Source organism: Echinops telfairi, unplaced genomic scaffold (genome assembly GCF_000313985.2).
Source record: "Echinops telfairi isolate 266 unplaced genomic scaffold, ASM31398v2 ScPeMD7_1;HRSCAF=3_0, whole genome shotgun sequence".
Classification (NCBI taxonomy): domain Eukaryota; kingdom Metazoa; phylum Chordata; class Mammalia; order Afrosoricida; family Tenrecidae; genus Echinops; species Echinops telfairi.
Window position 1 is genome coordinate 17,994,974 of NW_022103896.1, and position 26,941 is coordinate 18,021,914.

At 44.3% G+C, this 26,941-nt stretch overlaps 1 protein-coding gene across 1 annotated transcript; it reads left to right on the forward strand.

Annotated features, from left to right (window-relative positions):
- On the forward strand, window positions 1-26,484 carry HAS2 (hyaluronan synthase 2). The gene is made up of 4 exons (XM_004697409.2): window positions 1-63; window positions 12,564-13,190; window positions 23,640-23,741; window positions 25,555-26,484. Exons 2-4 carry the CDS (start codon window positions 12,564-12,566, stop codon window positions 26,482-26,484), a joined length of 1,659 nt encoding a protein of 552 aa, XP_004697466.1. The 5' UTR covers window positions 1-63.
- The last annotated feature ends 457 nt before the right edge of the window (window positions 26,485-26,941 follow it).

Genomic DNA, 26,941 nt, shown 5'->3' on the forward strand with positions numbered 1-26,941 from the left:
CACCGACCCTCCGGGACCACACAGATAGATTGAAGACGCCTTTATGACCGAAAGCTGAACAAGGTACGTGACCCTGGCGCGCTTTGGTGAAGGATACGGGGACTCAAAGAGCTTGGGAGTGGGAAGAAATCATCTATATACGTGGTTAAAAAAAAGTCCATTTTTTAAATATAAAGTTATATGTCTGCAGATTTCTCATAGACTGAAAACCAGGGGCTAGTTCCAACTCACTGTCAGACGTATTAGCACACCCCCACTCGGGCCCCGCTCCCCAGAACCCCACCGCCTCGGTGCACACAGGTAACCTCCCAGGCCGGCGGCGGCGGCACATCCCGGGATGTACTTTTCCATTCCACCAGGGCTCCGGAGTTAGCAAACAAAAATGCCCACTGCGTAAGGGAAATGCATTCCGCACAGCCTCCCCTGCCCTTGTTTCCCCCACGCTACGTTGGGGACCACTCTGGCACAGCCCAGCGCGGGGCAGCTTTAAGTGGGAAATCCGCCTCTTACTTGGGATGCAAAGGGTTAAGCGATTCCGCTTCCCAGCTCAGGTTCTGGGACCCCAGAAGAGGAGGGCGCTTGCCACCTCCCCGCAGCTACCGGCCGCGCTCGGCCACTCCCCCCTCTTTTCCGGACTTCCCCTCCTTGGCACCCCCGCTCCCATTAAAATGTCAGGCTGGGTCTCGGCTTCAGCGGCTCTGGAAGCCTGGCTCGGGCAGGGGTCCCTGACGCTGGCGGTGGCACCAGCAGTCGGAGCCGGACGGAGGCGCGCGCATCCCCGTTCGGGACGCGCGGGGAAAGCGAGCTTGGGTACCGCGCGCCCAGCGCGCCCGCAGCTGCTCCGCCCGGAGAGCCCATTCCGACGTGGCACCGAGCACGCCGGCGGCGCGACTGCCCGGAGCTGCAGCGCGGGGCACCGCAGCGAGGGGGCTCGAGGGTACATCCCAGCGCCCCGCTCCCGGGATGGGAGCAGGATGCGGGCGCAGGGCGCGGCGGCGGGAACTGAGCGGCGGTGGGCGAAGAGCCAAAGGCTGGGTCGGGACGGAGAATCAACACCTGGGGCGGGATTGGTCCCGCGGGGTCCCGCCCAGCAGGAACTAGGGCTCCGGAACGGGTCCCGGGGAACTGAAGGGCGGGTCTGAAAGGAGGGTCTGTGTGAAGGCGCGAAGCGGGAGGCGAGAGCGGCTTTTTCCCTTGGCCACGGACAGGGCGCTGAAAGGATAATTGAGGCTGGGAAGCGGGGCCGAGACCCGAGAGGCGGCGCCGAGGGGTGAGGGCTTACGAGACGCGGGTCCTATTACACGGCCAAGGTGCCAGCTTCCCCGCAGCCCCCAGACCTCCGGCTGCCCGATTTGGACGCTGGGACGCCGCGCGCCCTTGGGGCAGGCCAGCTGCGACGCGCCCCGCCCTGCCCGGCTCCCCACCCTTGGCGCGGATGCTGCCGGAAGCGTCTCCGGCGCAGTTAGTTGCCCCGAAACACTGCACTGTTATAACCCACGTGGCTGGGCCGGGATTGCCTCTGACGTCACACCCAGGGCGGGAGGTGTGACGCAACAGCTCAGGAAGCACTGATTGGCCACAAAGGGCTTCCCCCGGAGTTGGCGGCTAGAGTTCCTATAGCATTCGGCTCCGTGTTAGAGAAGTTGTGTGTAGTAGGAGGCGGAGGCGGCTAGCTGAACGGCTTCCCTGGCTGACCACGGTCAATTTCAAGACTTGTTCTCAGAATTCTCAGTGCAATGAAGACATCTGATCATGGACCTCTGAAGGGGTTACTCATGATCAGAGCCCTGGTGGTACAGTGGTTAAGCACTTGACTGATTATCAAAAGGCAAAAAAAGGTTTACAGTTGAGGGGACAAGACGGGCAGTGCGAGAGGCAGAGTTACTCTTTCTATGGGGTCACCATGCGTTGGAATGTACTAGACTGCACGAGGCAAACCCGATTGTGATTTTTAAGAAAAGTGTGTTGACAGTTAATCTGTGTTCAAAGGTGCGGATGATGGCAGATTGAAACACTATTTTTACATCGGAGAGGTGGAACAAATATGCATTGAGTTGGCTAGCTACAAGGTCCGCGGTTTGAACCCATCAGCCACTACAAGGGAGAAAGATGAAGCTACCTGCTTCTTTTCTTTCAAAGTCTGGAAAACCCTCAGGGGCAACGTCCCCTAGAACCACTATGAGTGAGATGCTAATGAGTTGTTGTTGTTTTATCAAACAATTATACATACCTATTAATTTCAAATTTTACAGGATTGAATGGGAAAAATCCTTAAATTCTAAACATTGTGTCATTCCGAAGTGCAGCAGTTGACACATTCATTTTTATCACTTTTCACTACACTTTTCGAAAGTGAAAAGTGATATGCATAAAGGAGTAAAAAAACCAAAAACACAAACTCACTGGCATCCCGTGTAAGTGTGTTCTAATCCATGTCTAGCCTGTACCACAGGGTGGAACTGCCTGAGGGGTTCTCAAATCTGTTAACTGTTAAGGCAGTACAAAGCCCATTTTTCCAAATACTCATCAGACTCTTCCAAGTTTTATTTTCCCATGATTTTCTGCTGAATGTTTTCAGTGATACTTTAACACTAAGAATTATGAGGACCTTATTGCAAAACAAACAAACAAAATACTTGCTTTCAGAACTACTCTCTCCTCAGGGTTTTCCAGGGGGGGGTAACCAGCAGTGGATCCGATGCGCCGGCCTTGCCTTTCCGTTAGCCAGCTCACTGTGCTACTTGTCTGTTTCCAATCAGGGCACCAAAACATCACTAATTGACTGTCTAGGTGAACAGATGAACATTAAAACAGTGTAACTATACGACCACTTCTTTTTCTTAATGATCTAACACTAGAGTTGAGAATATATAGCCATTGTGGCCTAGTGGGTTGCTCTTTGAGCTGCTAATGACAAGGTAAGCAGTTTGAACCCACCAGCCACACCTTGGGAGAAAGATGAGGCTTTCTGCTTCTGTAAACACTTAAAACTTTGGCTACATACAGAGTTGGGTCTACCCTGCCCTACAGGGTTGTTAGGAGTCAGCCAATTGGATGGCAGTTGATGGGTAGTAGTGGAGGACAAGATATAGAAAAATGTAGTTGGAGTTAGAAGTGAATTCTTACCTCACCAAGGTAAGTAACTTAAAAAAAAAATTCAAGAGCTTAAGGAGTCGGTGAATAGCATCAAATTTATATGTCTTTCTCCATAAAACAAAAAAAATATTCAGTCAGCTACCTTCCAGGAAAAATGGGTTATGCAGCAAATGAATAAGAAATCATTACTAGAAAGGAAGTTAACTTGGAACATATTTTTTCTCCTGTAGTTCTATGGAACACCACCTCATAGTATTGAATCCTGTGAATATTTTCTCACATAAGATTTCCTTATCACCTAAATTAAAAGAAGAGAAAAAAAATTTGCTATTATTTATTTGTTATCTATTATTGCCATTTATTATCTATTATGTGTGTGTGATTATATTTTGTAGTCCAATGTTTAATCCAAGAACAAGTACTTTTGTTCCCTCACTAGTCCATCACTAGTGGGATGATGAGTCAATGGTAAAGAGATCAGAGCATCACACACACACACACACACACACACACACACACACACACCACCCAGTCTCTTTTCGGATTTTCCTTTTATCTATCACTGTATACCCAGGCTAGGTGGCAGCTGGTGTGACAGCTGAGTTGAGGGACAGTTCCCTGTGAAAACCATTCTATGTCTTCAATGTGGCTTTAATCTCTCTTTTGCAGCAAGTTACATAAAATCTGCATCAACCTACAGCATATAACCTTAAAATATTCAAATATTGAATGGCATCCACCTGGGCATATATATATATATATAATTTTATAAATGTGTATATATGTATGTATCCACACACATAGCTTGTGGAATAATTCCATTGTCTTCTAATTCTATTTGTCCACCAACTATTTTAAGCCCCCTCAGAGAGTTGTTAGTTGCTCTTTAGTAGATTCTGACCTAAGCCTACCTCTTCTGTGCAGAGCAGAACTAACTGCTCCTCGGGGTTCTTTGGGCAGTGACCTTTCTGCAGGATTTCTAATGGTCAACCTTTTGGCTAATAGCGGAAAGCTTAACCATTTGCATCACCCAGGTACCATGTACACACACACACACACACACACACACACACACAATTGCAGATCTCTGGTGGAATTTTGGCTCGCATTGAGCTGCTAGCCCCAGGTCCAAAGTTATAAATGGCCAGCCAATTGATTTATCCCCCCATAGAGTTACAGTCTTGGAAACTTACCCAGAGGGGGGAGGAGGTGAGGGTGGGGACAGATTCTACACTATTGGCATCGAATCCATGGCAGTGAGTTTGGATTGGGTTTTTGGTATGTACAGGCTAGAAAAACATTCATACAGTAATCAGTTAGATGATCAGCATCACAGTTAAATATTTTATTACATTAAGCTTAAAGGACTGCGCCTTAAGTGCATATACTGTAAACAAGACATAGTTGACACTTTGATGGAAGCTATCATACAAGAAGTGTTCTCAGAGTACTCTTTCAATAATCATATTGTAAGTCAAAATTTGATTGGGTCCAGAGGTAAAATAATTAGCCATTGCTTATTAGATGCTAAAGTGTGATGCACATTCTATGTATGCTTTATTTATTCCTAACCCATTAAATTTATATAAATAAACTTTGCCTCAACATGTTCAATAGGAACTCTGTTAGTAACGGGTAAGAATAGAATTTAATCTCGGACTTGCTGCACATGCCCCTGAACTAAGCTATATTTGGATTAGCTAACTTTAATAGTAATTCAATTTAAGAAATCATATCTAACTGAGCCTGATTTGGAAAGATTTCAGGAAGCCTCAATACATATGACTACATACAGTTTGACCTATAGAACTAAATTTAGGATGTTGAATTTCAGGAACCAAAAGGGCAGTTGAGAGAACTGACATCTTAGGAATGTAATTGATTAATACAGATCCCAAGAAAGAGAAACCAGAAACCAGGAACACTGGATTCAGACCCAGCTGAGCACCTATTTTAAATAGTGTGGCTCCAGGGTCTCTGCTAGCATAACTTCTAGCGGGAATGGAGAGAAGAGGACTTCACAGTCAGAAGGAGAAGTCAACAGTAGAAGATGGGAGAGAGGGGGCTATAAGCCTACTCACTCTATGCTCCACAGTTATGTGCTAGAATGGGAAAAGCTTTGGAATTTCACCAGTTTCTTATTCCTACCTGGGAACAGAGTGACAGGGAGGAGAACAGGCAGACAGGATATGCATTAAGGCAACTGGAGTCATTGCAAGCTTGATTGACTTTTAAGTCAATGGTTTCCAAACTTGAATGCATATTAGAATTATCTAGGGGGAGGGATTAAAAAAAAACACCCTGATACCTTGGTTGAACCCTAACAATTAATGGACAATGTCTGTGTCACAAATCAGTAGTTTTTAAAGATTCCCCAAATAATTCCAATGCACAGAATGCTCGGAGAACTAATTAATGAGGATATCCATACTATATTTCAACTGCTGGGCTAGACATGTATTTTCCTTAGTTAAATTAATCTTTGAGCAAGGAATTATTCCAATTTTGGCAGTGAGGAAATCTATATCTCCTAGCCACAAAGGGCTCCCATCTGTCTCCAGGTGCCTATGAGGAAGACTATTGAACTGGATCATGTAACATGTTCTTCTTGTATACTCTCAGCTTTGAGTTGTGGCAGCACCAACATTGATAAAACCCTCAAGTGGCCTATATGAATGAGTTATGTATCAGATAGCTAATGAGGTACATTGAATAGATTTCTTCTGATTCCTAAACCTGTTGTTCCTTCCTTCAGGCTAGCGTTGTCACTGTTTGACTTACAGTTTCAAAGTGGAGCAGGGCCAGGATGAGGTAGTCGCTGGTAGTAGGGAACTAACATATTTGAACTCTAACTGCTAGCAATACATTTTAAAATATATTTTAATCCCATAATCTGATATGGGAAATCAGTATGACTAGCTCAATTTTTTAAATGAAGAAACGGTGCCAACAAGCAATGAAAGAGCCAAGATTCATTGCCAAGACTAAGTCTAGCAGCCAACTTTTCCTGGTCAATGCATGATAGATGAAAGAGGTAGGACTTGAATTTGGAGACCCTGGGTGGCAGAAACAGTTAAATGCTTGACTGCTAACCTAAAACTTAGCAGTTCTAATCTACTCAAAGGCCTTGTGGTAGAAAGGCTCATTGGTCTGCTTTTAAAAGGTGACACCCAAGAGTCAGAACTGATTCAATAGCAGCTGCGTTGGTCTTTCCTGTTGTCATTCCTCATTATGTCGGAAGTCAAAACATTTGCAGTTCTGGCTAATACCACATAGATGACTTCTTCAGTTAAAGTAGATGAGACGCACACGCACACCTATATACACATATGCAATATCATGGATAATTCAATGAATTCCCACGCCCCAATTTATTGTCCAGAATAGAACTGAGAATTGACTAGAAATGCTTATGGCATTATCTATATTTGTTTTCTAAGGATCTTCCTACCTGGAGATTTCTGGGCAAGAAATTAGGGAGCTAGGTAAAAATGAAGAAGGAAACATGTTAGGTGACAGGTCCTTTAAGGGTCAAGTGGAGCATGGGTCAAAGATAGGAGAGAGACCTATGTCCTCTTAATCGCACTGGTTGTGTCCAGATGTGCTTACTCATTGATTCATAAGGTATTTATTGAGTCTGAATCCATGGGTGCTAAGATCTGTTTTGGGCATAGGAAGGCAGCAGCCAGTTGAGACAGACAAGTCTCTGTGGTCATGGAGCACACATCAGGCCTACTTGGAAAAGAGAGCAGAGGCAGGAACAGGCAGCAGAGAATAGAAAGAGGGCGAGGTTAGGGAGTTACCCCAAAAGGGAGTGGTCAGCTAAGACCTGTCTGAAGGGGGAGCCTATGATCTCTGCAGCCTTTCTAAGCAACTGACCCGAACTAATCTGAATTTGCTTCCATGTCTCCCAGATCCCAAACTGAAGGGCCACCTTTTGGGAGTGGTGGGAACTCAGCTCTCCACTGCATGGGGCAGCCTGAGATGAGAAGTAGCCGTTCTTCCATCACCCAACACTTCACCCTGTGGCTAATAAAAAGTCAAGGGGCAGAAGAAGGCGCTGGTGCCCAAGAGCCGATAGTATAGAATCACCCTTCATTCATAAGAGCCACCGGTGGGGTCTTATATCTGTTCCTCAGGAATGCAAGGATGCTCGCTCCTATTTGTCATGAGGAGCCAAAGCTATTCAGCACATAATTGAGGAAATTAACCTAATCACCCAACGTACAACATGGCTTCTACTTGTAACTTTGTGACTTTGGACAGGAGCTTACATGCTCCCCGTCTTCATTTCTGCATCATAGGTCTAGGCCACTTGTAACACAAGATTAACAATACAATTTACGTACCTTAAGATTCAACAAGATTATACAACTAAAACAAAAGAAAGCCGTGCAAGTGAAGCACTCCCTGTGCTTAGAATATAATGAATGCTGATCAATGTTAACTCCCATGATGATGATGATGATGATGATGATAAATTGTTACATTCATTAACTTAACAAATCCTTATTATCGACCATAATCAACTCAGTGTTGTATATCTGTGGTGTGCACAATTGAAAAGGAGTCTTTGTAAAACATAAAAATCAATGAGATTGTGGAGCTGACATTAGGGTGCACGCCCCCATTCTCTACCTCTTCATTGGCCTAGAAGTCTATAGAGAATCGTAGTTTGTGAGTAATTGGAATGAAGTCCAATTGTAATTTTAAAATTAATAGGCTAATATACTGGTGGCGGGGAGCACAATTAAACGAAAGACAACGGCAAGCTTTGTATTTTGAATGTTTGTGAAGTTGTCTCTCCCTACGGAGTAGTAAGCGCTCCGGTTTAGGATTACACTCACTGTATTTCCCAATTTAACAACCGAGCCACATGTCTGACAAGGAGAGTGTGCTTAGGAAAACACAGCATCTGAATTGGGGATTGTCTCAGAAAGTCCAACACATATGGTGCCCATATCTATGAAATCGCCCTGGGGAGATTATAGAGAAACACATCCTGTGTGTCAGTCTCCGAGATCAATGTATTATTCTCTGCACAGAGCTGGCTCTAAAACGTGACTTTTGCCCCCTGACCTGTGCTGAGAGGCTGCATGCGTGGCGGGCGGCAACTGGGAGATGCCTTGCAGAAACGGAGAGGCTCAGTTCTCGCCAGGCTGCTGCAGTTTACTAAGGACTTTTTCCCAGGCTTCAAAAGGACGTTCTGGAGATGCCTATGACCTAAGAGGGTGTTTCCCCTCCAGCTGTGGCCAGCAGATGCGATGTGAGCACTGGCTGCGTCCATGTGTGCTGATAAAAGCAAGGAAAATGTGAATAATGGAAAAGAAAGGCAGGCCGGTGTTGTGCTGGCTGCGGTGATTTTAAAGACAGCTATGCACGCCCTTAAGCTTCTCCATGGCAAAGTGTTTAGGACCCCTTGAAATGTTTCACTCTTGTGAGAATGACTCACATCTTGGAAAGGGACAGCTCCTCGGGCTGGTGCTCCCAGCACCTTTGGGCCTTCCTTAATGGACCCGTGGGGGAGTGCCAGACAACCCCTCCACTGTGTTAATTAAGGAGCAATGATGTTGGCTTCTCTCGCCTCTAGCTGTAAAGTCAGCATTTCGGCATTCTCCAGCAGCCTGAAGGTTCCATGTGTGGAACATCAGGCTCACATATGACACAGTGTGACGCCCTACATAGTGGCTGAACATGGGGATCACCCACTTTTGTTTTGATGTTTTTGTTTCCTAGGAATCCTGGTGGTGGTGGTGTGGGCTCTGAAGTTGCCTGCTAATCACAAGGTCAGCAGTTCAAAGCCACCAGCTGTTCTGTGGGGAGAAAAATGAGGCTTGCTACTCCCGAAAGATTTGCAGATTCTACCCTTTTGGATAATGGAGGCTATGAGTCAGAATAGACTCATTGGCAGTGAGCCTATTCCTTGTTTGAGGTAGCAGAGAGGACCTTAGGTGGTACAGCATCCTCAACTGCTGGTCAAACCAACTCATTCACACCCCGGAAAAAAGGCCTGGTGATTTGCTTCTTTAGAAATTTCAGCCAAGAAATGCCCAGTTCTCCTCTGCAACACAGTGGGCTGCCAAGAATTGAACTGCCTCAATATTATCAGGTTGGGTTCTTGCTTGCTTGCTTTCTTACTGAGCAGATGCTTTAAATTACAGTGTCTCTGGCTTTTTTCAAGCACTTGCACACACACTAGTGCGCCTCTCGGCTCTAACACACAAGATCCTCTCCAGTTAACAAAGGAAAGGGATGATGGCAAGAGAGCCTGGGCCCCCAGGCGGCTTCATCTGACCTAAGCGGTTTTCATTCAGGTGAACCGAACCTTCAAGTGTATGGTGGGTAAACAAACACACAAGCAAGCAAATCGTACAAGCAAATGAAACTCAAGAAAAGTATTTCAGGAGGCTGTGCAGGTGGCCTTCAGTGGTGGATGGCGCTCCTCCTTGTGCCAATTCAGGGACAAACCTAGATGGGACTGGGTAGGGGCTGGGGGAGTCGTGGCACTCTGCAGTCACCTAGGATCTTGGGTGGCGTGGCAAGCTTGTGGGAGGGAAAAGGATGGGAAGAGACCTGCCCTCGCTTTTAAAATCCCTACTGGATGTTGTGTCTCTCAAGTTGCCAAAGGCTGGAACCATAGCCACCCCGGCTGCTCTTAGTTCAGGAGGGCAAAGTGTGCAATTCCAAGAATGCTTCCACAGAGTCTCCTGCATGCCCACTCAGGACCCCTTCCATCCCTGGTACAACTGCAGGGAGCAGAGCGCGAAAGCGTGCAGCAGGGTGATCCTGCGACAGGTAGTCCCACTGGTCATTCTAGGTGGACATTTCATCTTTAAGTTTTAGAATGGATTCGGAAAATACAAAGAGCATGAATAACCCTCCAAAGGAACAAACATTATATGGAGATTTTTTTTTTCCCCACGGCCTCAGCTTAGTATACATTTCCTTTGAAGACAATTTGGTGTTCACAGTTATTTAAATGAAATTGTAATGAAGTGCTAATGATGCATGACTACATGTGAACTGGATGTGAATGACTGAAGTGGGGGACCCAGCATTACACCATTTGTGTCTCTGATGATAGTCCGTCCATGGCAGAGGAAAGCAACCAGTGTAAAGAAAAAATAAATAATACACAAGAGGTTTACAAAGTCTCTCTTAGGTCCAGCATTAAAGTTGCTTTAGGGAAAAAGTGTCCTACCCTCAAGTGATCCCTACTCAGGAGACAGACAATGCTCTCCAGGGAGGAGTACAGAACTGATTACTCGCAACATCTAGAATTTGTTTCAGATTTAATCTGCTACGGCTTTCGAGAAGATGGGCAACTCTACTGCTGAGATCAAACATGACGTTATTTCCTTTATTATTTTAGGCTTTATTTATTTATTTGTGTTTTGCCTGAATGTATGAATCATGTCTACAAATACTTATGCACTTAGGATGCTTCAGGAAGCACACTAAACCAGAGGGGCGGAGAGTTGAATTCAGCAGGTCCCCAATGCTCAGGTTCTTACTATCTGATGGGTTGTGCTGGTTGTGAATTGGACATCTAGAGAGGAGGGTAATTTACAGGGGATTCAATAGATATCGGTGCAGGCTTACTAGAGATAGGGTATTTTTAGTACCAATAGCACTTTAGAAACACTTGAGTCTAATCTAAGGTGACCAGATTTAAAGCAGGACACCATTGACCGGAGGGGGGTGGGGGATTCTTGATTAAAAATTTGGTCTACATGGACCAAATAGACCGTTCCCTAGCTTGTCGTGCCTTCTTTCCAAAAATCAGGACTTTCTTAAAACGCCAAAAATTGGGACTGTCCCGCCAAAAGTGGGACGTCTGTTCACCTTAATGTAATCACTCCTACTTACCAGATTAAAAACTGAGTTTCCCAACCTCCACCAGAGGGTTAAGTGACTCACTCATGGTCACAGAGCTATATTATAGAAGAACTAGAGTAGAACCCAGGTATCACAATGTCCAGCCACCAAAGGCTACATGGAAAGGGTGGCATTCAAAAGAGGCACATGGCGTGGAGATAAAATTATAAATGAGAAACAGAGCAAAGCCCTGAATGGTCGGTGTTGAGAGTAAAGAGTGTAGTGGTGCAGGAAGAGACATCGTCCTGGGAGTTAGGAAATTTAGGCTCTAGGCCTAAGGACGGCCACATCTGCAAAGTACAGGCTTAGACAAGTGATTGACAATAACGTAGCCATGCATTTATTCTTTAACATCCAATTTCCAAGAATACATTGCACTATCATGTCCCTATGGGCATAGTCCTCTGTGATGTGCTGGAAGGATGGACATCTTTATTCCCATGATGCCGATGAGCAGACTGAAATCCAAAAAAACACTCAAAAATTACTGATTCAGCGTTGATTCTGACTCATTTAGCTGAGAGTAGAACTGCCCTTGTGAGTTTCCAATGCCTTATTTTTCTTCTGCAGAGTGGCTGATGGCTTTGAATTTGTGGTTAGCAGCCCAACACGTAACCCACTAGGCCACCAGAGCTCCTGTGTTAGTCTGGGTAAACTAAGGAAACAAATCGACAGAAATGCATATGTATAAGAGAGAGTTTTATATAAAGGGTAAGTGTACATTCAGAAAGCATCCTAACCCAGTGCTGTCCAAGCCCTAAGTCCAACATTAGCCCATATGTCTGACACCGATATACAAAGTCCTCCTCAATCTCACGAAACACACCCAGTAACACCGACTGCTGGAGGAAAGCTGAATCAGTGAGTGTGTAAGCATCTCAGCGCTGGCAGGGGTCTCCAGGTGGCTGCTGCTCCAGCACTCAGGGCTGCATCAGGGTAGGCCCATGTGTCTTCTGCTCAGGGATGTCTAGCGCTGGGGTCTCCAGGTGGCTGCTGCTCCAGCACTCAGGGCTGCATCAGGGTAGGCCCATGTGTCTTCTGCTCAGGGATGTCTTGCAGGAAGTGAGCCTTGCCAGCAGAAGCAGGGAACTGGTTAAGGCAGCTGCATCCTGTTGCGACCATCAGAAAGCAAGAGACCCGAGAACTCGAAAGGGGAGGCTCACTGTGCCATTTCTCTCTCTGCCCTTCAATTAGTCCCACATGTGGTTTATCGACCAGGTTGGCACAATAAACCTTAACTATCTCAGCTCCCTACAACTCAATTCCTTCTGCCATCTCATGGGTGCCGACTCTCAGCGACCCTATTGGACAGGGTAGAACTGTCCCTGTGAGTTTCCGAGACTGTAACTCTTTATGGGAGTAGAAAGCCCTGTCTTCCATGGAGCTATTGGTGGTTTTGAACTTCATAACCACTATGCCATCAGAGCTCCCTACAGGAGGCTCTCTTTTAGCTAACTAAGAAATGCAGACTTAGATCTCCTGGGTGCTTCTGGTCCAATCTGCTCTATAATACTGTGTACGTCACAAGTGTATGTCACATGTGGGGATCAAGACTGGTTAACCAAGCCTATCACTTTATTCTATTACAGATGCATTGTGAGAGGTTTCTATGCATCCTGAGAATAATTGGGACCACACTGTTCGGAGTCTCTCTCCTCCTCGGACTCACAGCTGCTTATGTTGTTGGCTACCAATTTATCCATACGGATAATTACTATTTCTCTTTTGGGCTGTATGGTGCCTTTTTAGCATCACACCTCATTATCCAAAGCCTGTTTGCCTTTTTGGAGCACCGGAAAATGAAAAAATCCCTAGAAACCCCAATTAAGTTGAACAAGACAGTCGCTCTCTGCATTGCTGCCTACCAAGAAGACCCTACCTACCTACGGAAATGCTTGCAGTCTGTGAAGAGGATCACCTACCCTGGCGTGAAAGTCATCATGGTCATCGATGGGAACTCGGAGGATGACCTTTACATGATGGACATCTTCAGTGAAGTCATGGGCAGGGACAAATCCGCCACTTACATCTGGAAGAACAACTTCCACGAAAAGGGGCCGGGCGAGACGGAGGAGTCCCATAAAGAAAGCGCCCTCTACGTAACCCAATTGGTTCTGTCCAACAAAAGTATTTGCATCATGCAAAAATGGGGTGGGAAAAGAGAAGTCATGTACACGGCCTTCAGAGCCCTGGGACGGAGCGTGGATTATGTGCAGGTAGGTCTCCACCTCCCCGCCAGTGCAAACATACATTTCAATAAAGCCGCTTTTGTATCTCTCCCAGTCATATGCTATAGCCCATCCTGGTCCCTTCTGAACACAGTACTTCTTTCAGTCCATTTGAAAACAGCAGGGCCGTTGAAAGCACACTTTGAAAGCAAGCGAGCGAGCGAGAAAATCTTGTGAAACCCCTAAGACTGTCTATGAAAATGCTTAACTGACTCAGTATGATTGGTTGGGAATCGAGATTATTCTGAACATGGGACCCTCCCTTCCCTGCCTCCCCCTTTACCTTTTCTGCCTCACACCCTGTGCCAAGACAAATCCTGCATCATTTTCCACACTCTAAAACCTCTGGTCTGGTAAGAAAACAGTGTCTGCCCACGAGAAACAGTCTTGAGGAAGTCTGCCGACAGAAGGGGAGGTTTACAAAATGGTTTGCTTTAGTTTTGTATTTTAAGGAGACGTGCACCCGTAAGGGAGGAGAGAGCAATTCTTATTTTAAAAAAGGAAAACAATTCAAAATCGAGAGTGTGAAGCAAAAAAAAAAAAGAGAGAATAAATCCTCAGAGCAAAGTTAGTAATGTTTACTTCACTCCCCAAACAGCTATTACCTCACTCCGTGCAATTTGACCTTTGGAAGTTTGGGGGGATGGTGTTTGCTTGCAGAAAATTGAGACAGGTTGTGTTTCTCATCAGTTCCCTGACTTCACATCCAGGTCTCTGCTTGCTGCTTCCTCATGGACGTTTTCTTCTTCAGGTTGTCACTCGTGCCCCTGTGAGCGTTCTTAGTTATACGTATGTGTCTGCAGAGCCTTTCCTTAGATTTTCGTCATGGTGATGTCAAGAAGAGAGCTGTCCTAGTTTGAGAAAATCCACAAGGATGCTCTTCCTCTCCCCTTGAAAGTAAAATCCTAGTTTCTGGCAGCCTTACCCCTCAAAGTCCCTGGGTGGTGCCAAACATTAAGTGCTCAACTACTAGATCGGCTTCTGAAAAGTCCCAGCTTTGACGGCCCTAGGCAGCAGCTCTTCACTGTATATGAAGGTTGGCCATCACTTGGAATTGATTCAAAGGCAACAAACATCATTAACAACAAACTGCCCCCCAAATTACACCGCGTGGGTCCTCTGTTGTAATAAGGTAGAATGGACCTTGGTTTTTGTGGTCAATGGATTCAAATCTAAGGATAGGCATCGTGAGGTGTTCGACCTTGATCCAAGACCACCTCCCGGAGCCTGTTTTCTGGATAGAGTAAGCTAATTTCACAGGAATTTTGGGGTGGCCACATCAAGTAATATATTTAAAGTGCTTAACAAAAGATATTAATGGCATTGCGGACGTGATTGTGGATTTTCCTCTTAATATTATCGCTTTTTATTGTCTTATGAATCTAATGGAACTATTGGAGGTTCAAATCTTCCCAGACCTGCGTCAGAAGAAAGACCCAGTCTACTTGTGAAAAATCAGCCATGCGCAACACTGCGGAGCACCATCCGACTTACAAATACGGGGCTCCAGGCATGGGAATCAATTTGACAATAACTAGTTGCTGATTTGATTTTTTTCTTTTAATCCCAACCCACTGCCATCAAGTCGATTCCAACTCATGGCAGCCTTATACAAGGTTTCCTATACTAAATGTTTATGTGTATGCAGCTTTCTCTTTAGCCCATGGAGTGGTCACTGGGTTTGAACCACCAGCCTTGTTGTACTAGTCAAATGCGTAGCCTATAGCATCAAAGTTTTCATTGGGAAATTAGAATACTTGTTGATTGCCACTGTAGGATTAATTGTAGCAGATAATGAAGAATTTTGAGTTTCCTTCAGTTGATACAAAACGGGATAATAATGTCATTTCTTGGAAAAATGACTGAGTATCTCAAGTGTCTTCAATTTCTCAATTGGCAGTCTTTCACAATTAAGGTAGTTTTGGATATGACACGGCACTTGGTGTTTACACAGTGCGTCGTCAGGACCACATGAACAATGCCATCTTTTTGAAGGAAGGATGGTTAATGAACACATAGCAGGGCTGAAGAGTGAAGTGCTGGGCTAACAATGAGAAAACATCTGTTTTGATCGTTTGCTTTTAATTCTAGTTAAAACAACTGCTACATTTGTCATCTATCATCATACCCTCATTAGGTGTTTTTTCTTTTCACTTTGTTCTGTTTAAATTTTATTTTCAAACCTGCTTCTCCCAACCCCCCTTCTCTCATCAGTCTTGTTTTGAATGTTTGTTTGTATCCTTGGCAACTTTACACTGTGCCTGTCCTGGGGGGTGGGGGGCGTGGGAAATGAAATACCAGAGTAGACTTGTGGCAAGAGCTCGACGCTTCATTCACAGTATGGAGAACACGGAGTTTTGGGACTGCCTCTTTCTATAGAAGCTTCTGAGTAGACTGACCTGAGCAATGGCAGATGACAAAGTCTAGACATCTCTGGGATCCTCAGCTAGTTCCCAAAACTCAAACAAGTGTGCACACCTTTCGTCGTCATTTCTTAAGGTTTAACCTAATGCACTCTTCTCTTCTCTTCTGATAGACTGAGGCTTCCAAAGCTGCAGAGCAGGGGCTCACAGGAAGACAAAGAGGAGAGAAAGTGTAGGGGGTTCACTAGTAAGCATTTCCAGTGATCAGACTTGGAGTGCAGGTTGATCAGGAGAAGGAGGAGGAGGCAAAGTTCATGTGTAATACACTAGAGAGATGGGAGCTGGTGCAAGGCATCGGTCTATCTTCTCACACACTTGCAAACCTGGCAGGAGGAGGTTGCTCAACTGTGCAGAGAGATAGCCAAAAAGATTGATTTCAAGTTGCAGCTGGGTCCTTGGCACAGCTCATGGTTCTTCAGTTGACCTTGAAGAGATGACTTGCTTATTGCGTTCTTATTATATCATTCCTTCACCATTCTCCAAGGGCCCTACCCAACCCCTCCCTCCTTAACTATTAAGAGATGACCTTGCCTCCTCCTGCAGTAGGCTTCTACTTTCAGAACTCCTAGTTCTGAAGGCTATCAGCACCCTCTTTACTCACTCCTGCCTGCAGTTCCAAATTGACATCACTTCCTGTCTCCATGGTAACCTTTCTCCCTTCCCTCTTAGGCCCTCTGGGTCAACCTTTTATCACTTGATTACACCTCTCCCACCCCACCCAGTCTCAGCTTTAATTTCTTCACTATGGCTACCAATGTCAGCCTTTGTGGTATTCCAATAATTTAATACTGACATGGAACAATAAGGGATCTCTATTCCTCTCATAGAAGCCCAGTGTGACAGAAAATGTGTCCAATGATAAATTGGCCGATGTCAGCGTTACATTAGGAAGAAAGTAAAAGAAGAAACATAACCAAGTGAGTAAAGACCATGAAGTCAAGGAGAAAGGGGACAGATTCTGACCTTTCCCTATATGGTGGGGAAAAGTCTCCCTTATTTATTCAAAATAATATTTACAAGGGTGTTGTTCCACTTAGCAATAGCCTGTATAGGCCCTGACTGGTACAAAAAACTGGCATGTACAGCTGCTAGCTGACAGGTTAGAGGTTTGATTTTACCCAGAAGAACCTGGGAAGAAAGGCCTGCCACTCTCCTCCCACAGAATAGGCTGTTGAAAACCCTTGCCGCTCAGGTTTCCTTCCGACATACTCGTGGTTGCTTTGCATTAGAGCCAGTGACTGTGGGCTCATAATTCTTTCGAACGTGAAATCCAACCATTTGGAATGAGAGGCCTCCAAGGTGACACACATTTGGTCTCCCATTTTTCCAGCTGCACTGTCACCTTTGCTTGGCACCCTCTGTCACTTCCGCTCATGGCCCAGCCTGCCTAAAGATGGACAGAAGCATAATCAGATGACTCCTTTTTAAAATCTCAGTTCTTGGAAGAGACCCTAGGTTGACCGATGGCAGGAATTACCCTCTAAAAATTTAGATAATGTATTCTACCAAATAAAGCTTGTATCTTTCTGATTCATTCTTGGGGACTTCCAGTTGACTCCGTTTGAGCGTCTGGGTGCCATAAACCAAATGACAATAAGATGGATTGCTCTCTTGATCCATTACCCCACTTCCAAAAGGAAAGTACTGTATATACTTGAGTATAAGCTGACCCGAATATCAGCTGAGGCGCCTAATTTTACCACCAAAACTACATTTAAAAATGTGCTGAAAACCTCCGCTTATGCACGAGGAGATACGGTATAGCTTTCTTTTCTTTTGAGGGCATTTCTTTTCTCTCTTCCTCCGGGGGTGATCTTATTTATGAATTTCAGAGAATTTGAAGTTCTAAACTCCTAAGATGTTAGGATTTTATGTCCCTTCCATCACTCAAATATCCGGCTGAGTTAAACCTGGTAATCTTAGCTACTAGAATATGTGTAAACCCGTTTATTTAAAATAGGAATAAGTACGGTAAATCAAAGTTAGTTTATGACATGCATATCATGATAATATTGGTGAAGTCCTACAATTTATTGTGCTACTATTAAAAATCCTACATTATGGACTTTTGACTGGCTGTGAATTTTACACTGTGTACAGTCATCGACTGTGCAGGTTACTTTATATTCTGATTCATTGGTTTTTCCTGTCTGTTATACATACACAGTGCCACATGAATGATCAGGCCCATTTACTATTCTCCAGACCACACAGTTCTCAGGGTCCACTCATTACCATAAAGTCAAACTCCATTCATAAAAACCTTCGGGACATAGCAGAGCTGTCCCACAGGGTTTCCAAGGTTATAGATCTTACTGCCACATCATTCCCTTTAGGAGTGGCTGGTGCATTCACAGTGCTGGCTTTTTGGTCAGCAGCCAAGCATGGCCTCATGGTACCTCCAAGGCTCTCAATGGAGCACATTTAAAAACCAACACAGTCATCCATGCCCCTCCAGAACTAAAGATTGTATCTGTCTTAATCAGCATCACATTGAGCAGGTCCCATGCAGCACCGAGTCAAATTTGGGTGCTGCAAATTTGTACAAATGTCCATTGGCCCAGGGTCTACCTTTCACCAATGCCTTCAGGCCATACAAAGCAAAACAGACCCTAGCCCTTCTCTAAATATTTTATTTTTCCAAGTGAACAGCCCAATCTGAGGACGTTAACATTGTTTATTGTAGAGTACAACTGTTTTAATTCCCATGGTTGGGTACCTTGGTACACAGCATTGGACTAGACTTTGGTTTCCTGCTCTAAGGGGGAGGATAGCTTATTTGCATTAAAAATAGGAAGAATCTTCTCTGTCTTTGGGTTAGTGTCCTGTGTTTGTCTGACTTCCATTTATTGAATAATTATGTCTCATTGGAGTTTATTTTGTGGCTAGAGTATTATTCATCGTTTTGCACATAGACGATAAATGTCATTAAAAAAATACTTTTGGGGCACCGAGTTTCTGCCAAACATTTTTGGAAATAGACTTTTTTTTAATTTAAGGAGTAGAACCATTGGTTCCCCAAAGATTAAAAAAATAAGCGCAGACAGTATGTGCCTGAGTTTGTTAGTCAGAGGTTGGGTTTGAGGTTTTTGTTTTTTCTGAGGGGAGGGAGGCTTGAGGTTTTAAAACTAGACTTTTTATATGTAAGAAATCACTTCCACTCATATTTGTGAATGTGGAATTCTGCATAATTTTCATATTCGAATCTAATTGTTGACTCATCCCTTTCAGTACCTACCAGGCTGTCAGTTGGGAAAGAACAGGAAATATTTGTATATTAGACAAGTTCCTTGTCTAATATCGAAAGTACTTTTTCCAGAAAGGCAAGCACAGTAAATTAACTCTTGCCACAAAGTTGTTAAAGAAACAAGCCTAATCATGCTGGGGGTGAGACATCGAACTACAAGATCAGCTCGTCAAACACACCAGCTGCTCCCAAGGAGGAAAACGAGGCTTGCTGCTCCTGTGGGGAAAACATATTGTACATGTACAGAAAGAGTCTCATAAACCCTGTATGGGGTGCTATGAGTTAGTACTGATTTGATGGCTGTGAGGTAGTCACTATTAAGCACAACTACTCATTAAAGGCTGAAGGGTGTCAAAGGTTAAGAAACTAGTTCAATTTTTTTTTGAAATGGGTAAACAATAGACTGGGTTCATCTTTATGACTGTATTTCCTTTCCTCTTGGTACCATTTACCCCGATGCTGTATTGTTCAGGGTTCAGAGAGACTGGTATCTTGTGTTGGTAAGTACATTACTATTTGCGAAAAAATGGTGCCTACTCCATTCTCACCAAAGAAGGTTAAGGATAAGGAAGGACTTCCTATTTGCTATGTAGTTTAGTTGTGGCAGGGAGCAGGGTAACAGATCATGAAAAGAATAAGTTCCCCTCACTGTAGAAAGAAAACATTGTACTGGGCCAAGGTGAGGGTAGAAGGGTCAAGGTTAAGACAGAAGGGTCAAGGTTAAGGCAGGGAAAGAGTGAAGGCAGTAGCAACAAAAGAGGTCTTGATTTATTTTCCACTTGCTTCCTCCTTGTCCTCATTGAAGGTAGCCAGAGTATTTAAGAGACCCCCCTTGGCGTGTTAGTGTTCCAACTCCTTGAACTGCCAGGGTTAAAACCGGTACTGAAACGATTTCATTTTCATTGTCTTATGAAAGCAGAACCCTCTCCCAGGGGCCTTTAGACCAGGGGCCACCAAACTTTGTAAAGGGAAAGATAGTAAATATTAGCAGTGGTGGGCTGTATCACAACTCAACTGCTACTGTAGGCCGAAAGCCGCCAAAGATAATATGTACAGGAATGAACATGGAAGAGCTCCCAACAAAACTGTATTTCAGAATTCAAATTGGAATTTGATATAATTTTCACATCTCATAAATATTCTTTCGCTGGTTATTTAAAGGCATTTTAAAATATACCCCCCCAAACACAACAAAATATTTTTAGCTCGTGGGCAATGTAAAACAGGTGACAGTCTGGGCTTGCCTTCTGGCTGTAGTTTTCTGCCTCTGGTTTTAGGTTGTAGGGAGGAGAAGGGGGTGTGTTGCAAACACCTTGCTAGATTTGAGAAGGAGGAAGGCTGGGAATCTGACACATCATATCCAGGCTTCATGATTCTCAGGACATGTGTTCTAATATAATAAGTTAGGCTCCAGAAAATCCAGTTCTGTAATATTTTCTACTTACTACTATTTATAATGGATGCCCCTTAGATGTTGGTTCCTAACTACCTAATCATTTTCTCCTGATACATTTTTTTTATAGTCCACTTAAAAAAATTGGCCACTTCGCTTCATTTCCACATCTCTGCGTGAGAAAGCTCTTTTCTTTTTTTAAAACTCTTGATTATGAATTCGGGGAAGGTTCTCAGAGCTGATCCTAGGGTTCCATTCACCTATTTGTACACATTCTGATTCAACTCATCTGTGGCAGCCCCTTTCCTGTACCTTCACGTATCCCACTTCCTCCCTGTGTTTCCCACTTCCATACCTCCTCCTTTCCTAACCCTCTGAACTTCCCCTTCTGTAAATGTTGCCCCTTCGATCGTAAACAGTTGATTTATTATAACATGAAAGTGAATTCAGTCCCAGACCTGAAGGATAAGTAAGGGCTAGTCTCTCAGGGCCAGACCAGTAAGCCTGGCCTCTTTTATGATTTTCTGGGGTTTGTCTCCCACTCTACCCAAGCCTTCTAATGCGATTGGATGAGGACTCACAGGGCTAGTGACCGTGTGCTTTTAACAAATGACAGGGGAGACTCTTGAGTGTGACCAGAATCCATCTTGATGTGTTCTCTGACAATGGCCTGTGTGCAAACGATATGTCCTGCAGTCTTTCTCTGTGTGGAGGTAAGCTCCGCAGAACTGGTGTTCTGTCCCCCAAGCATTCTAGCCCCGAGCCAAATAGCCACCATTCATACATTTATATGCTTGCTATGATTAATTGGCGAGGAGACAACTTGCAAAGCTACTTCTACTGATGTTCACCAGGCCTACAGTTACATTCTAATAGACTCTAGTAAGTAAGTGCTGCTGTATTCATGGATACAGGTGCTTTTGTAGCTGCCCTAGACCATGGCTTTAGACTTGGTCCTCTTTTATGAACCAGTTGCCAGGAATTGGAGTTCGGTAACGCTCTCACTTCCCATGACAACAAACTCCTTTCCAGGGCATTTCTCAGCGCTATCCCTTCTCACTCAGCTGAAGGCACCCTGAGAACAAGCTTCCTCAGAGGAGTTCTGGCCCTTGGCGGTTGGAATGGGGAGGGGCAGGCACCAATTTGAATGCGCAGAACCTCAGTTGTGTGGTTTCCGCTCAGCCATTCAGAGGCAGTCCTCTGAGTGGATATGCTTGCAGCAGGCGGCCTTCTTTAAACATAAATTCTGGATTGCTCCCTTCCTGTTGTCCTTAGTCTTATTTTAGCATTTTGGTTTTACCTTTCCCTGCTTAAGTCGAGAGGGGTGGGTGTGGCCGCGAACTCTCAGGATACTGAATTCTAAAGGTGGTTTGGATCTTTGAGTTTGTGACTTCACCTTTCATTACCCTCGTCATAGGGCTCCTGCCCAGCTTGGTAGACCAGTGGTGGACAACCACGGGAGGGGCCACAGCTTCTTCTCTAGAGGAATTGACTCTGCTCTTCTGGCTTGAGACACTTGGTACATACCCAAGAATTAGCAGAATGCTACAAGGAGCTCTAACCATATGGCGATTAAATGGTAAACGGCTAACCCAAAGATTTCTAGTCGGAGTCCACTCAGCGGTTCGACTCTGGAGTCGTGTTGAGTCCAGATCATCTCACCATCACTTCACAAGAGCAACCTTTCCTACCAGGAAAAAATGAATGCCTGGCTTCTGCTTCTTATTTGCTTCTAAAATAAATGAAGCCAAGCTGGACCACATGGAATGCCAAAAGCTAATGAAATGTGTGTGCTTCTAAAGGAGCAAAGTAAAATGTTCAAGAATGACCCCCAAGTTTGCTATCATTAGCAAAATCTGGAGGAGTGGTTAGTTCACTTTGTATAAACAAATGCCTTATTTACTCTTAGGTCTTAAATTCCATCTTTGTGTCTAAATTGCAATTCTCACCAGTATTTTTCACCCACAGATAACCCTTTCAGGAGAAAAACATAACAACTCATTTTTTTTAAAAGGGAGGAGACAGATATTACTTTTTAGAAATGTTGGGGTGTCTCAGTTAAAAATGGGAGCGGCTCATCATGCTATATACATATAAAGATCTCGCCAACCCTGACTTATGATTCTACCACTTGTTTTCTTAGTTTTAGTTTTTGTAATTTAAGACTGGTGTGTGAAATCCTGACTACTATTATCAAGCATAGTTTGGAGAGTGGCTTAGATAGTTGCTTTTGATATAAATAAGTAGGTTCAATTCGATTCAATCCAACTGTGGTAGTCACCCTAGATGGCAGAATTGTCAGTAACTTCCAACTCTCCTCCCATCATGTCCCTCATTGTCTGGAGAAGGTGCCAAGCTGGTTCATCACCTGCCAACTACCTGCCAACTGTTCACTATAGAACTGCTGGTTGGAGGATTCTCTGCTCAGCTGCATTTAGTAGACTAGAAGGTGGTATCTGATTTGTACGCTTAGGGAGATGGGGCACTTCTTGTTTCTGCCTATATCTCTGTGAGCATGCAGGAGAAACTCCATTCACATGGGGCACCTCCTTGAGCCTTCCCCAGCTGTCTCACCACTTTCTCACCCAAAGGAGAGGAGTAACTTGATCCGACTGGTGACTTGGAAGAAGAGACCAATAGGAGTAGCATCTGCCATACTTTCAGAGGCACAGGACTGGATCTGCTGGGGAAGGCTGATTCCACTGGGATGCTCGTTGGGACTGAGTAAGACTGGGAACGGAAGTAGAAAGCCATTTTCACAGTTATACCTCTTCTCTGTATCAGCTTGATCAATATAAAGCTGAATTTTAATAGTGATATTTTTGGTTCTACATCTGATTCTATGTGTTAGTTTTAGTTTACAAACTGGTTCAGAAGTAAGGCTGGAAAGGGAAGAACTGTTGGCTTTTTGATCCCTACCACAGTGATCCTCAAAAGAAATGTGTCTGGGGTTTACCTGAAAGACCTTGCCCATAGAATGGCTGTCCCTGTTGCTGATGGATCCCAGTAATAGTCTTGAAGTTGGCTTGGTTTTCAAAATGCTTTGCTTTGACTCATACACGGATTCATTTTTTAAGGATGGTGATACACATACCTAGAATGGCCTAAAGTCCTTTACCGCTGCTCTTAAATTCAATTGTCCTTTGCTGTAGGCTACAATGGTGTTAGGAACCGTTCGTGTAACTATTGAGCTTGCTAATAACCAACCATTTGTATTTGCTATGACATAATTAAGCCTTCTGTCATCGCTGGGATACTTGCTTATTGAGGTCTCATGACATTATAACTAAGGGTGTACTATACTCATAGATGCTCCGGTTTGCAATATGATGTACACTTCCAGTTCAACTGTTTTTCGACTTTCTTCTTTGTAGGTTTGTGATTCTGATACTATGCTGGACCCTGCCTCATCTGTGGAGATGGTGAAAGTGTTAGAAGAAGACCCCATGGTTGGAGGAGTTGGGGGAGATGTCCAGGTGCATGTCTTCACTTTTTGCATCAGGCACACTTAGTTGTACTTATTTTTACTCATTGGCCCATGGAACACAATATATCTTGCATCATGCACCGTATACATTAAACACTGTTTGTTAGTATTGTTCTTGGCTGAGGATGACATACATTAGAATATGCCTTGTGCCCACTGCATGCCATCTTCTGTTGACTTAGTTTAAATACTTTCTTAGCTTAGTCCTTGAAAAATAAAATACACGTCTACAGGGACTCATCATTATAAAAACCATGCTATATAATGATTTCTACCATATCTCCTCCAGCAAAGTGATGTTCTGCTATGCTTTGATATTAAAAATGTGTTCAGTTGAGAGGGAATGAAATGGAACTATGACATGAGGTGCATTCTGTATCTTTCACCTGTTTTTAAAAAGAGGCTGATATGTAATTGATCAACAACCCAAATTAGAAAATAAATGAAGGGGAAACAGCCATTAAAATCATGCTAGAAAGAAAGGCAAAGACATACTTGTGTCTCGGATTCACTAACATGACACCTAATTGTCTCAGTGGAGAAACAATGAGACAAATACATAGTCATTGGATAATTTGTACTTGGGGATAGAACAATAAAGAAGTGATGAAAATTGCAGTGAGTCCCTTGCAAATGTGAGATTAGATTTTATCAAAAGGGGCAAAGCCCACTGGAAAGTAGGGGTGAAAGCGTAGGTGTTCTATTGCTGCACACGTTGATAGTGATGACAGAAATGCACGAGGGAGCCTGGAGAAATAACTTGGCAATAAAAGAATGAAAACATGCAAAAGTCACATAAAATTGAGCAAAATGGGACACGAGAGAATGCAAGGGACATAGCTGATAGCTTATAATGGCCTTTATACAACACCCAACCCAAACCCATTGCTGTCAAGTCAATTCTAACTGACTAGAATCCTACATAGGCGTTCCAGATGGTAAATCTTTATGGGAACAGACAGCCTCCTCTTTCTCCTATGGCATGCCTGGACAGAAGCCCAATGCTTGTTCCTCAGTGCTGCCAAGGCTCCTTCGCCTTTGTACAGAGACCATCTTGCCAGGATTCACATTTGGAAGGTCACACCAAACCTGCTGCTCACTGGCATTGCAGAAACGTGTAGCGGGAGGAGAAGGGAAGCTAGACTCGCCAAGACTTCGATGAGTTGAAATGTAAGCAATACAGGAGCCTCAAACCCTGAACCAAACCCATCCCCATCTAGTTGATCCTGAACCACCCCACCTACTGCCATGGAGTTGCTTTTGACTCGTAGGGATCCTGTATTCCATGTACGAGGCTGTAACTCTGGGAGAAGACAGCCGCATCTTTTTTTCCCTCAGAGTGGCTGATGGGTTCAAACTGCTAACCCTTCTGTTAAATCTACTGTGGCACCAGGGATGCCTTTCAGACCAGAAAAGCAAAGCAGACTATCTTTTAGGAGAGTATCTTGTAAAAGAAGGTGGGAACTGAGAACTAAAAGCCAAAAAAGAAACATCATAATAAAGGAGCAAGAAGAACAAGAGCAAAAAGAATAGCCGATGAAGAGAGAAAAAATGCCCTCAAAGTGTACGTGCACAATACACACTCACACAAGAAGTGATCACATTCATCTAATCACACGGAATCAAGGGGCCAAAAAAAGAAATCAAACAGACGTCAACCAAGTCCCAAAGGGCCAGGAACTCAAAGTAGAAGGGTAAATAGCAAACCTCACTCTAAGTAGTAACTTCAAGTTGGGGAAGGTTTTGTTAATATTCTGGATAAAGCTGACCATTTATTTACTTGTTTGTTTACTATTTTGCAGATATTAAACAAGTACGACTCCTGGATTTCCTTCCTCAGCAGTGTGAGGTACTGGATGGCTTTTAACATAGAAAGAGCCTGTCAGTCGTATTTTGGGTGCGTCCAGTGCATCAGTGGACCTCTGGGCATGTACAGAAACTCCCTGCTGAACGAATTTGTAGAAGACTGGTACAATCAGGAATTCATGGGCAGCAAATGCAGTTTTGGCGATGACCGGCATCTCACGAACCGCGTGCTAAGTCTGGGCTATGCCACAAAATACACAGCTCGATCCAAGTGCCTTACGGAAACCCCTATAGAGTATCTCAGGTGGTTAAACCAGCAGACCCGCTGGAGCAAGTCCTACTTCCGCGAGTGGCTCTACAACGCAATGTGGTTCCACAAGCACCACTTGTGGATGACCTACGAAGCGGTCATCACTGGGTTCTTCCCTTTCTTTCTCATCGCCACCGTCATCCAGCTCTTCTACCGGGGCAAAATTTGGAACATCCTCCTCTTCTTGTTAACCGTCCAGCTTGTGGGTCTCATCAAATCCTCCTTTGCCAGCTGCCTCCGAGGAAACATCGTCATGGTCTTCATGTCTCTGTACTCAGTGTTATACATGTCGAGTTTACTTCCCGCCAAGATGTTTGCCATCGCAACCATAAACAAAGCCGGGTGGGGCACCTCGGGCAGGAAAACCATCGTCGTCAATTTCATAGGTCTCATTCCAGTATCGGTTTGGTCCGTCATCCTCCTGGGTGGTGTGATTTTCACCATTTACAAGGAATCCAAAAAGCCATTTTCAGAATCCAAACAGACCATTCTCATTGTGGGGGCCTTGCTCTATGCGTGCTATTGGGTCATGCTGTTGATGCTGTATGTGGTTCTCATCAATAAGTGTGGCAGGCGGAAGAAGGGGCAACACTTTGACATGGTGCTTGATGTATGATCTTCCCTGTTGGGGGTTTACAGTTAACACGTGCAGACACACGCAACACCTGGTTCCCCGACGAACCGTACAGTATTGTGACGTCAGATAATGCCACCAAAGGAGACATATCACTGCTGCTGGCACTTGAACAAGAACGTTGCTCTGTTGATACACGTTGATTCTGCCAAAGTAATGATCCATCCGACAAGAAGGAACTCAGATTCGTTAGCCTTTGATTTCTATGAAAATGGGATGGCTTTTTCGATTGCGCACTTTTTCTCACTGTGCATCTGCCTGACAATGTTTTGCCCGACATACCTCACTAGCCATGCTTTATGTGGGTTATCATGGAAGAAGAAGAAGAAGAAGAAGAAAATTTTTTTAGAAACTCAAGGAAAAAGTTCTTTCAACCTATACAACCTAACTTATGGACTGTTTTGATAGCTTTTTTTTTTTAAGGAATGATTTTTATGGT

Excerpts from the sequence above, each read along its gene's own strand:
- HAS2 (XM_004697409.2), top strand. The coding sequence starts at position 12,564 with ATGCATTGTGAGAGGTTTCTATGCATCCTGAGAATAATTGGGACCACA. Across the intron at positions 13,191-23,639 it reads GGAGCGTGGATTATGTGCAG|GTTTGTGATTCTGATACTAT; the intron begins GTAGGTCTCCAC and ends TCTTCTTTGTAG. Across the intron at positions 23,742-25,554 it reads GAGTTGGGGGAGATGTCCAG|ATATTAAACAAGTACGACTC; the intron begins GTGCATGTCTTC and ends ACTATTTTGCAG.